The sequence below is a fragment of the Rissa tridactyla genome, chromosome 12 (assembly GCF_028500815.1).
Source record: "Rissa tridactyla isolate bRisTri1 chromosome 12, bRisTri1.patW.cur.20221130, whole genome shotgun sequence".
Taxonomy (NCBI): Eukaryota; Metazoa; Chordata; class Aves; order Charadriiformes; family Laridae; genus Rissa; species Rissa tridactyla.
Window position 1 is genome coordinate 18,099,641 of NC_071477.1, and position 10,994 is coordinate 18,110,634.

General features: G+C 57.6%; 1 protein-coding gene across 1 annotated transcript; it reads right to left on the reverse strand.

Annotated features, from left to right (window-relative positions):
* Window positions 1-641: 641 nt before the first annotated feature.
* On the reverse strand, window positions 642-3,741 carry LOC128916740 (fibrous sheath-interacting protein 2-like). The gene is made up of 5 exons (XM_054218758.1): window positions 3,265-3,741; window positions 2,980-3,123; window positions 2,190-2,351; window positions 1,939-2,028; window positions 642-653 (listed from the first exon to the last, which is right to left on the reverse strand). Exons 1-5 carry the CDS (start codon window positions 3,334-3,336, stop codon window positions 642-644), a joined length of 480 nt encoding a protein of 159 aa, XP_054074733.1. The 5' UTR covers window positions 3,337-3,741.
* Window positions 3,742-10,994: the final 7,253 nt, after the last annotated feature.

Here is a 10,994-nt window from a genome sequence, read left to right on the forward strand (position 1 = left end):
TCATCTTCATGCCGTGTCTGCGCCCAGGTCCTGCAGTACCGGACCCGCTGCCGAGAGCTGGAGCAGCAGCTGGAAGCAGGAGCGGTGAGTGCGCGGGGCGCCGACTCGAGAGAGCGGCCGTAGCGTTCGGGAGCGAAAAAGCTCCCCAACCGTGACGGGGGAAAGCAAGATTCTGCTGCCGGAGGGTTTCAAGAAGCGCTGCGAGTTTGCCCGCCCGTGTTTTGCCCAGTTGCCGCTCTCAGAGCAGCCAGCAGTCCCAGAAATGCAGGATTGGAGTTCGGGGCAGGAGTGCTTTCTTGCCGGGGAACGTTTTGTCCCGGCTCTCAGGAGAGGGCTTTGCTCCCTGTTCCGTTTTAGGGCTGTCTGTGAAATAGAATGGGGTGAAACACAGCGTTTTGGAAGGCAAGAATGCTGGCTCTGTGCTTTTTGTTCTGCTTCACGGCTAAAGCAGAGCTAGGAAACGAAGGGTAGGAGCGTAGGAGAGCATTGCCGGGCTTCAGCTGGAAGAACTGGACTAAACATTCGCTTTCTTCTGCAGGGCTGCCTCACAGGCAGGTGGGAAGAAGCCACAGAAGCCCTGGAGAAAGGCCTGCTTCAGGTGGAAGAGGAGCAGCAAAGGTACAAGGGAGAAGCGTTCCCCCCTACTCGGTGCCCTGGAGAAAGGATCTCGACACAAAGACCGCCAGAACCCCGGCTCAACAGAGCTGGAGCAGCCCCTCCGATAGCCCGGCCACAAAGCTTCCCAAAGGAGACAAAAGCTGGGTCTTCGCCTGACCCAGGCTGTGGGAGGGAGGAAGAGGAGGGAAAACATTGCAGGGAAGATGCTCAGACACAGTATGGCCTGGCTGGAAGGAAGGAAGGCACAAGCAAAGACGTGGGAGTAAACTCTTTATTGCAACGCAAGCGGGTGAGGTCTGTGTCTGCTGCCCAGGGGCTCTACACCTCGCTTGCCGCACACCTCCTCAGGTCATGGGCCACAAGCCTTCCTGCGAACCCCCTCCTTTCTGAGGCGGGCGGCTGGGGCTCGCCTCCGACAGGCTTTACACGCAGTGATCTGCGCCGGGCTCCTGTCTGGGCAGGGGGCTTGGGACCTGCTGGAGGGACGGGCTGTCGGGACCACTGCGCGCCCATGGAGGGGAGGGCGTCCTTAGCGGGACAGCACGGCTTTCCCTCTCGTGGTGCGCGTGGTTTTGTGACACGCCTTCCAAAACTCAGTTCGGGGGACAGGGCAGGCCCACATTGACAGAACCGCTCCGACGCAGAGTCGACCGTGCAACGTGAGCTGGTCCTCACACTCAAAGTGCTGGCTAAAGGTGTCTCAGAGTCAGCATCGCTACTGACCCTCCCGGCCAGCTTGGCACCTTCCCGTCCCCACTCGTATTGGGAGAAGATGTGGCCTTCCTCCAGATCTGCTTTCGCTCTTCTGCGTCGCCCTGATTTCAGGGAGCTCTTGGGTGGGGGTGGGCAAGCTGGTCTTCGAGGCTGCAGCAGCCGCTCGCCCAGGCAAGAAGTGTTGATGGCTCCCGGTCGTTTGGGGGCATCCTTCAACTTGGTCATGTGTTGCCGAAGCCTTTCCTGAGGAGGAGACACCAGGTTGTGGCTCGCTGTTGCCTGGACAAGCGCTCGCAGCCCTGCGTGCTGAGGCTTCCCGCGGGCGCAGGCCAGGGCTCCGCTTCAGCCGTGCGACGAGGGCAGAAGAGAAGGGCTTCCCTCGGCACTCTGCGTGGCTGCACGTCGCCTTCCTGCCCGTGCCCACCCCAGCACCCTGCGCAGGCTCAGCTCCGAGCCCCATAGTCCTTTCCCTGCCCCACTGCCTGGCCCCCCAGCACAGCCCTCCCCTCTTCTGCACCGACCGCCTCCCCAGCAGGCAGCAAGTGAAGCCCCAGCCCTCGGCACCGTGCCGCTGACTGGTGCCCACCAACGCTCGGCTTTGCCTACCTCTTCTTGCCTGGACATCTGCTCGGCGCGCAGCTTGAGCGTGGTCAGGTACTGCCTGTACTCGTTGAACTCCTTCAGAGTGCAGACCACCTATGGAGAGAGGAGGGGAGAAACCCCCAAGAACAGTCAAGCCAGCAGACTGCCTTCCCCGAAACAGCCCCAGCCCAGCCGAGGGGAGCTGCTCCTCTGCAGGAGGGGCATCCCTGCTCCCAGGGAACCGCTTCTATCGGCCCCATGACGTCCAAACCTACTCTGCCATCACGGGTGACCAGGCCCTGCCTCCGCAGCCTCTGGAAGTTGTTTTTGCGGTTGTGATAGTCCTGCAGATACGGGTCGTGCAGGCTGTTGTACTCCGTGCGCAGCAGGCGACAGTGGGGATCTCCCAGGTCGTAAAAGCCTGAGGGCCGTTGAAGCTGTAAGAACAATGTTCCAGAGTATGAACGGGCCAGGAGAGAGCAGCAGGGAGGAACGCACTCCCGAGCTCCTCACGCACACAGGGTGGCATTTCCAAACCTGCGAGGTATAGCCTAATTCCTGGCTTACTTCCCACCCCGAGGAAAGATCTCTCTACTTCGGAGACCCTCCAACGGAGGAGAAACCCTGTGCCTACATCCTCCTGTCTGGTGGCTATCCCCTCTGGCTGTAGGAATGCAAGAGCTGCACCCACTGCTGCACCTGTGAGGAGCTCAGCTGAAATGTTGCCTACAGCCACGTCTTCTCCTCTGGCAATTCACTCTGATGGCACCAGTGGGCTTGTGCTCCCCAGAGGTGCCAAGCTGTCCTTGTGGAAAGGCAAAGGGAGTTTGAAGGCCTGACACCAACGCTCTTCTCCATCCGGCTCTAGGCAGCGTGCAGCTCTGCTATGGGCACGTCCTCCTTTCTCTCGGCACCACGGCGCCAGGAGCTTCCCTCGACTCCCAAGCCCTGTCCGACTGAAGGGCTGCAGCCCCCGCCGTAGCGCAGGTGGCCACAAGGACTTCTCCGAAGGACGGGGACCCCGTAAAAGGGGAGAGCTTTTCTACCCCTTCCTACTGCCCTTACCTTTTCCCCCAGCTTTGCTCGGCAGTAGACAGGCTTGGAGCCGCGCACCACAGGGATCTTCACCCCGAGCGGGAGGTCCACCAGCAGCTCAGGGTCCCTCAGCACAATGGAGCCTTCTCCCAGGTGCTGTCTTATGTGCCCGAGCTAGGAAGACAGAGACACTCAGGCACTAGCTCAGGAAGCCTCCCGCACGGCGCTTGCAAAAAGGGCACGTGCCGAGGCCCCGGAGCAACCCCCGTGTCCCAGGCTCCCAGGCTGAGCCCTCTCCATCGGCCCACTGCTCACATCTCTCCTCATTTGCAGTGCTCTCGCCAGCGCGTCTGCCTTTCGGACGCCAGCAGTGAGACCGTGCTCCATGGCTCCTTCCAAGACTTCTCCTGGAACTGTGACCTTGCGCTGGCACCTCTCGCTACAGAGGCACCCAGCTGTAGTCACCCCCGCCAGTCCCCAGCCAGCGGCTATATAGAGCACTCGCGCATTGTTGCGTCGTCGCGTTGCCGCATTGTGACTCACTGCGTCGCCGCGCCGTCATCCTGTTGTATCACTGTGCTGCCATGCCACCGCCCGGCTGCTGCGCACCGGCCTGGGGGGACCTGCCTGCAGGCCCGTTTGGACAGACCTGTGTCCACCCGCTCTTGCTGGCCCAGCTTGGAGAGGTCATCTCCACCGGCCCCTTCCCACCTCAGCTCCTCTGTGATTCGGGGAAGCAAAGCAGGCATCCTCGCCAACCGGCAGGAACTGCAAGGAGCTGCCGCACCACAGATGCTGGGTTTTGGCTCAGCTTTACCCCCTTTTCCGTTTTAGAGCTCTTCCCTCTTTGGCCGCTGGTATTTTCTGGTGCTGACGTGGCTGCACAGAGGGTCCGAGGGGCTGGCTGCTCACAGCGGCAGCCGAGCTGCTCAGGAGCAGATCCAGCTGCTTGCAGCCAGCGCTTCCCTCTCTGCGCTGGCCGTCTGGCAGGGGACAGGAGGGAGCTCTGGTTTGGCCAGCCGGGAGAGAAGGACGCCTGGGAGAGAGGGGCCGGCTGTGGAGGCGTGGGGTGAGCGCTGGTGGTCCTGAAGGGCTGGAACTGTCCTGGGAACCAGGCTGGGATGGAGAGAAAGACGGAGGGAGGTGAGGCCCTAGCTTGAGCCGCTGCCCACAGCCTGCAACACAGAGCAGTTCATGTGGCAAGGCCTTCCAGAAGTTGGAGCTCAAGAATTTCTGCACAGCATGTCCCTCGTTCCGTGTGTCCCAGGGCTGTGGCCACCCCTCGAGGTGCCTGCTGTGGGCTACCTGCAGCTGGGGTTACTTTCTCTCTGCAGATGGGCAGCGTTAGACCAAAGACGTGAGAGGTTTTGCGGGCAGGCCGGGCTCTGGTTCCTGCTATTGGGGAATTTTTACGGTACCCCTCGAGGTGAATTAAACACCTTTGTGCTTGGTTATAAAAAGCCAAGAATTAAGGAACAATGCATTGGGCAGAGTCCTGCCATGATAAGCAGTTCTACGTGGAGTCTGCAATCACAGAATCACGGAATGTGTTGGGTTGGAAGGGACCTTTAAAGGCCATCTAGTCCAAGCCCCCTGCAGTGAGCAGGGACATCTTGAACTCCATCAGGTTGCTCAGAGCCTCATCCAGCCTGGCCTTGAATATCTCCGGGGATGGGGCCTCCACCACTTCTCTGGGCAACCTGGGCCAGGGCCTCACCACCCTCACAGCACAGAATTTCTTCCCGATATCTCATCTAAATCTCCCCTCTTCCAGTTTCAAACCGTTCCCCCTCGTCCTATGGTTCCCCTCCCTGATCAAGAGTCCCTCCCCATCTCTCCTGGAGCCCCTTTAGGGACTGGAAGGGGCTCTAGGGTCTTCCCGGAGCCTTCCCTTCTCCAGGCCGAACACCCCCATCTCTCTAAGCTTGGGGGAGAGAACAGCAAGGGTCAAAGGGAGAAAACTTGTGGGTTGAGACAAAAACAGTTTGATCGGCAAAGCAGAAGCAACACAAGGAATTCATCCACTGCTTCCCATGGGCAGGCGGGCGTCCGGCCGTCTCCAGGAAAGCAGGGCTCCATCCCACGTAACGGATACTCGGGAAGACGAAGGCCGTCACCCTGTGCGTCCCCCCCTTCCTCCTTCTTCCCCCAGCTTTATAGTGCTGAGCACGACGTCGTATGGTGTGGGCTGTGCCTTTGGTGAGTTGGGGTCAGCTCTCCTGGCTGTGTCCCCTCCCAACTTCTTGTGCACCCCCAGCCTCCTTGCTGGCGGGGCGGGGAGAGGAGCAGAAAGGGCCTTGGTGCTGGGTAAGATCAATTGCAAGAGTCGAGACTTTTCCTCTTCAGCTGGGACTTGCTCCTTGCTGGAAGCTGCAGCTTTGGTTCACCATGCAAACCCTCAGCGTGAGGGTTCAGCTGGCTCAAAGACGAGCAAGCTCCCTTTGCAACAGCATATTCCTCTCTACGTCCCCTCCACCAGCCGCAGCATAACTCATGGGCAGAGGGTTTGGACTACTGACAGCTAGACCTGAGCAGACGTCTCAAATGCTCGGGACTAGCGCAGGCCTCCTCTCCCCGCGGCACAGTCTCCCGAATGTCCGGGTGCAGGCTCTCCACGCCAGGGCTGGATTCCAGATGGACCCTTCCCCAGTGTTGGCCTACAGGCGTCTTTCACACAGCACTGAGGGGCTGCTAATGATGCTAAAGTTTCAGCCAAGCTTCGTAGACATGCTGGGTAGCAGACAGGGAGGGCGGCTCTTTGAGGAAAACCTGATGTAAACCAGGCGCTTTGCCCTGGGGCACAACCAGAGGAGTTACCAGGACACCCGAGAGCGGGAAGGGAAGGGGCAGCACCTGCTCCGTACCGAAGCAACAGCAGATACCTGCCTTGCACGAGACTTTACCTCGAACCCTGGCCCAGCGGGAAGCCCCTTTTTGAGAGCAAAGCGCTCAGCACGTCGAAGAGCCAAGGCTCCCATGCAATGTATTGCCTCAAACGCCCAATTCCCCCACAGAAAAACCTGGACCATTCTGCTCCCCGCTCCATCTGCCCACCACCGGGACACCGCCCTCAACACACGGAGACCCGACACCGGCCCCACACCTGCCGCCGGCCCCGGACCCCCCCGATCCGCTCCCGCCCCGCGCCCCCGCGGCCCGCGCCCCCCGGAACGGCTCCGCGCCCGCGGGACGGCCGCGCGGGGCGCCGCGGGGACACGCCCCCTCGTTTGCATCTCACGCCACGCGCGGCCAATCACACGCGCGCTCCTCGCCCCGCAGTCGCGAGGCCCCGCCCCCGCGGGAGGCCCCGCCCCCCGGGCAGCGGCCTTGCTCCCAGCGCGCCTGAGGCCTTGCGCCGCCTCCGGCGGTTCCTCGGCGCACCTTGCGAATAAAAGCTCGGCTTTCGCCTCAATTTACTCATTTTCATACAACTTTTTGTTTTGGGGTGCAATAGTTAGTGCCACTTACCAGAAACGGCCAATTATAACACGGTTGGCAAACATATTTCGCGCCCCAAACTGAACTGCACCAACAGCACGCTGACTTATTTTACCACAAATGTGAGGACGCAGGAAAAAGTAAAGCTTTTCTGCCGGCACTTGCCTAAACTTAGCTTTTAGCTTTTTACAGAAGCTTCTTCACTTCCGCATAGTTTCCTTGCCTGACACGGTCACGCAGCTGAGATTCCGGGGAATCGCCTTTTATACTTCCAAGCCGGACCGGGCGGGGAGTCGGAAGAGGGAGGGCACGAGCCATCTTCTCTCCTCAACAGAACTAGGAAAAGAAGCGAAATCTAATGAAGCTGCAAAACGCCGCAGCTCAAAGGCTTCGAAAATGAGGGGCTGTTTGCGGGCACGGCCTGGTCAAGGGGAAACGTGGTGCCGAGGAGAAAAAGGGAGAGGTGACGCCGGGGACAACAGAAACACCCCGAAAGCCTGTCAGGGGCGTAGGCGCCTCCGGCTGGATGTTACGGTTTGAAGAACCCACAACAATTGATTGTCATTCAGAAAATTATTCTCTCACTCGATGACCCCTCCCCACCCGGGAAGGGGAGTCGGGAAAAACCAGGAAACCCGAGGGCTGAACCTGAAACAGATTTAATAGAATCGGACTGGATAATTGACATTAATAGCACTAAAGAACCCAGTATTGATCCCGATACCGATATAAAATACATGAGGATTATACGCAGCCCCTTCTCCCAGCAGGAAGCTGCAGCCGCGGCAGGGGACAGCAAACGCGGGACACTGCGAGTGCTGCGGCCTCGGGAGGAAGGGAAGGGAGCGGCAGATCTACGAGCAGAGGCCTGCGTACGGCCAAGGACACAGCGAGCAGAGCACACCGAAACAGGGACGCAGATGGCGATACGGATGGACCGAAGAGGAACTGGTTCGATCTAACCATGGAACAAGAAAACAGCTTCGCCTGCTTCTCTTGGTGGGAGCTGACTAAGGCGACCGGGTTAGTGATCCGAAATATGTGTTTACTTGCCCAGCAGGTGCACGGAAAGTTTGAGAGCTTTAGAGCTCGGGTATAAAAGCCGAGGCTTGAGAAGCAATAAGCGATTTTGTGCTCATCACAGCCGGAGTCCACCACAATGGTTTCCTGCGTTGGATTTAAAGGATGCTTTCTTTTGTATCCCACCAGAAGAAGGAAGTCAGGAGTTGTTTGCCTTTGAGTGGGAAAGTCCCACTAAGGGACAGAAAACACAATTCTGTTGGACTGTACTACCGCAACGATTTAAGGATTGTCCCGCGATTTTCGGCAATCAGCTGGCTAAAGAATTAGAGAACTGGCAGAAGGAAAGTGTGACGGTGACCTTGTTACGGTAGGTGGATGATGTTCTTCTGGGGACACAGACAAAACCCCATTTTGTGCAATATGCAGTTGATCCCTTGAATTTTCTAGGAGCAGCTGGATATCGAGTATCTCAGGAGAAGGCTCGAGTGGTGCAACAAAATGTTGTCTGTCTGGGTTTTACAATGACGCAGGGAGAAGGGAGCCTGGGAATGGAGCGGGAAGAAGCAATCCGTCCAATACCTGAACCAAGCTCTAAACAGGAGCTGAGAGCATTTTTGGGAATGGCTGGATGTGGATCATTAATTTCGGCTTGTTCGCGGAAACCCTCGTATGAAGCTATTGAGGGACCTGGAAATCTACAATCGTTTGTTCAATTGAAACGCGCGTTCATGGCTGCCCCGGCTCTCGGACTCCCAAAGCTGGAAAAACCTTTCGAGTTATTTGTTTACGAGAAACAACGTATTGCTTTGGGAGCACTGATTCAGAAGACCGGATCCTGGAAACGACCGGTAGGATATTATTCCAAGCAGCTGGACCTAGTAAGTAAAGGTTGGCTTTCTTGTTTGCGGGCGGTGGCGGCGACCGTAATAGAGCTCGTAGGAGAGGAACAGAAGTTAACCCTGGGACAGAAGCTGATCATTCAGGTCCCACATGTGGTGGCTGCTGTTTTAGAGCCAAAGGGGGGGCATTGGCTGGCCCCTGGCCGAGGGATGAAATATCAAGCTGTTTTCTTAGAACGGGATGAGGTGGGATTAAAAGTGACTTCGGTACTGACCCCAGCAACCTTGTTACCTTTACCGGGCGAGACCTAATTAGAACATGATTGTTTGGCACCAGTTGCCCAAGTTGATTCTAGCCGAGCTGATTTAAAGGGTGATCCTACAGACTCAGCAGAAATTAATCTAGTTGTGGACGGGAGGAGTTTTGTTGGTAGCGGAACTAGGAAGGCAGGATATGCTGGAACCCTGGAAGCAGCAGTTAGAGAGGCAGAAGCACTCCCTCCAGGAACTGCAGCACAAAAAGCAGAATTAATTGCGTTAATCAGAGCTTTGGAAATAGCAGCTGGGAAAGTTGCGAACATAGGGACTGACTCGAAAGATGCTTTCGGGGTGTTACATGCCCACGGGGCACGGTGGAAGGAAAGAGATCCCCTCTCTGCTCAAGGAACACCAGTTAAATGTGGAAATTTAATAAAAAAGTTACTAGAAGTGGTGCAAATTGCCTAAACAAATTGCTGTAAGGCACTGTAAGGCTTATCAATTCGGCAACACTTTCATCCTTACAGGAAACCAAAAGGCAGATCTGACTGCTAGGCAAGCCGCAGAAAAGAAAAGCCTCGGGACGTGGCCTGAAAGATACCACCATTTAAGTCAGCCTCCCAGGTCTACAGAAGGGGATGAACAATTAGCGAAGTTGTTAACGTCTGATAAGGATGAAAACAGATGGTGCATGACCCGGGATCAGCGTGTGATATTACCCGAGAATCTTATGCGAGACATTTTAGAGAAAGCCCACGAAGAAACTGGTTGGGGAATGGAGGCTTTAATAGATAATACTAAGACTTATGCTCTGGGAGTGGGAATGACCAGTATTGCAGAAAGTGTTGTAAACAAACGTGAAATATGTCAGAAGAATAATCCCCAAAGTAAGCTCTTCCCTCCTCCCTCATCTGCTCCTTTCGCCAGTGGGCAGCAACCCCACTCCCGACACCGACCCGGGGGGGGATTCTGCATCTCCGGGGCCTCATCCCAGAGAGAGTTTTCATCCCGAGCCAGCCTGTCCCATGGAGAAGGGGCAATAAAGAGCAGGTCACGGCCAGCCTCCCCTCGGCAGGTTTGCTGGCAGAAGAATGCGTGCACAGTATCAATAAAAATTAAAAGAAAAAAAAAAGAGAAGAGTAGTAGTTAGTTTTCCATTCTCCTTGAGCAAAAGAGTTTTGCTGAAGTGTTTTCCCCTCCTGGCCACAACCAAAGCTCCACATTTTGGCTGGGGCAGGCGGCAGGGCTGGCGACCCTCCGCTTGCCTCGGCAGCCCCAGCGGCTCCTCGTCCCGGCTCGCTGAGAGCCTGACCCGCCGCCACCCCCCGCCCCGTCCCGTCCCGGCTGCCCCCCGCCCGCCTCAGCCCTGACACATGCCAGCCAGCGGGGCTGGCACCAAGGAGCGCGTCCCGCAGCCTCCACCCCACCGCTGAGGGCGATGCCTTCCGTCCCAGCCCGCGGGGGGCTCGGCAGCAGCTTGGGAAGCCTGACCCACCGGGCACTCGGCCCCCGCCTTGCCCTGGCACCTTTCCTCCGAGCCAAGGCACCGGGGACTTCCCTTCATTGCTCCCTGCAGTTCCTCTCAACTCCTTTGCCCTCCCCGCAACTCGCCGCTGGGGACACAGAGCTGCCTCCATTCACCCCCGCAAACAGTTTATTACCGACCCCCCACTTTCCCCCCACCTTGCCCCTTCTGCTCGTTTACTTTTTAAGCAGAACTTTCCCCAAACCCACCCAACACCACCCTCGTTACACAGCTCTTCTACTATTGCTGAGGGCAGGGACAGCCGGGGGGGCTCGGACAGCTCGGCACCGGCAGCCGACACCAGGGGGCTGTGGGGTGCCCATGCTTGGCTGGGGACCCCTTTTTGCTCTTGGGGACACCACTCCCCAGCAGCCCATGAACCCCGCCGGTGCCCAGGGACGTCCCCTCCGTCAGCCACATCCCATCTGTGCACAGGGACCCCCTGCCCCCGGGGCGGCCGTGCCACCACCCCCAGCCGCCTCCAGCCCTGCCATCCCCGAGACACTGGAACCACAACTCTGCAAACGCCGCGGGTGCCCAAACAAAGGCAAAGAGAACTTGGGTGTGAAAAACATGAACACAACTCTTTATTAACAACAACACAACTACCTACAACTACTGACAAAAACCACAAGTAACTACGAAACACAACTAGAGAAATACAACAACTATAGAAATACAACAACATAAAAACTATAGAAATATAACAACTATAGAAATACAACTATATACATCTCTTCCTCTTCACAGCTCCAGTACGTTGCCTCGAACTCCCACTGGTCTGCTGCCCCTGGAAGAAAAGCCAGCGGCACGGCCGTTTGGCTAACGAGCAGCGCCTCGCCGAGCAGAGCTGGGGCTTCCCGAGCTGGCTCAGCGGCAGCAGCTGCTTCGGGTCGGGCTTCGCCCTGACGGGCATTCGATGGCCACAGCCCTGGGACACGCTGGGGACAGCGGGACTCTGC

What these genes read in the sequence shown, in the direction of transcription:
- LOC128916740 (XM_054218758.1), bottom strand. Translation starts at nt 3,336, where the DNA reads ATGGAGCACGGTCTCACTGCTGGCGTCCGAAAGGCAGACGCGCTGGCG. An exon ending in CACTGCAAATGAGGAGAGAT is followed by an intron (nt 3,124 to 3,264) that starts GTGAGCAGTGGG and finishes CTGTCTTCCTAG; the next exon opens with CTCGGGCACATAAGACAGCA. An exon ending in TGGTCACCCGTGATGGCAGA is followed by an intron (nt 2,029 to 2,189) that starts GTAGGTTTGGAC and finishes CTCTCTCCATAG; the next exon opens with GTGGTCTGCACTCTGAAGGA.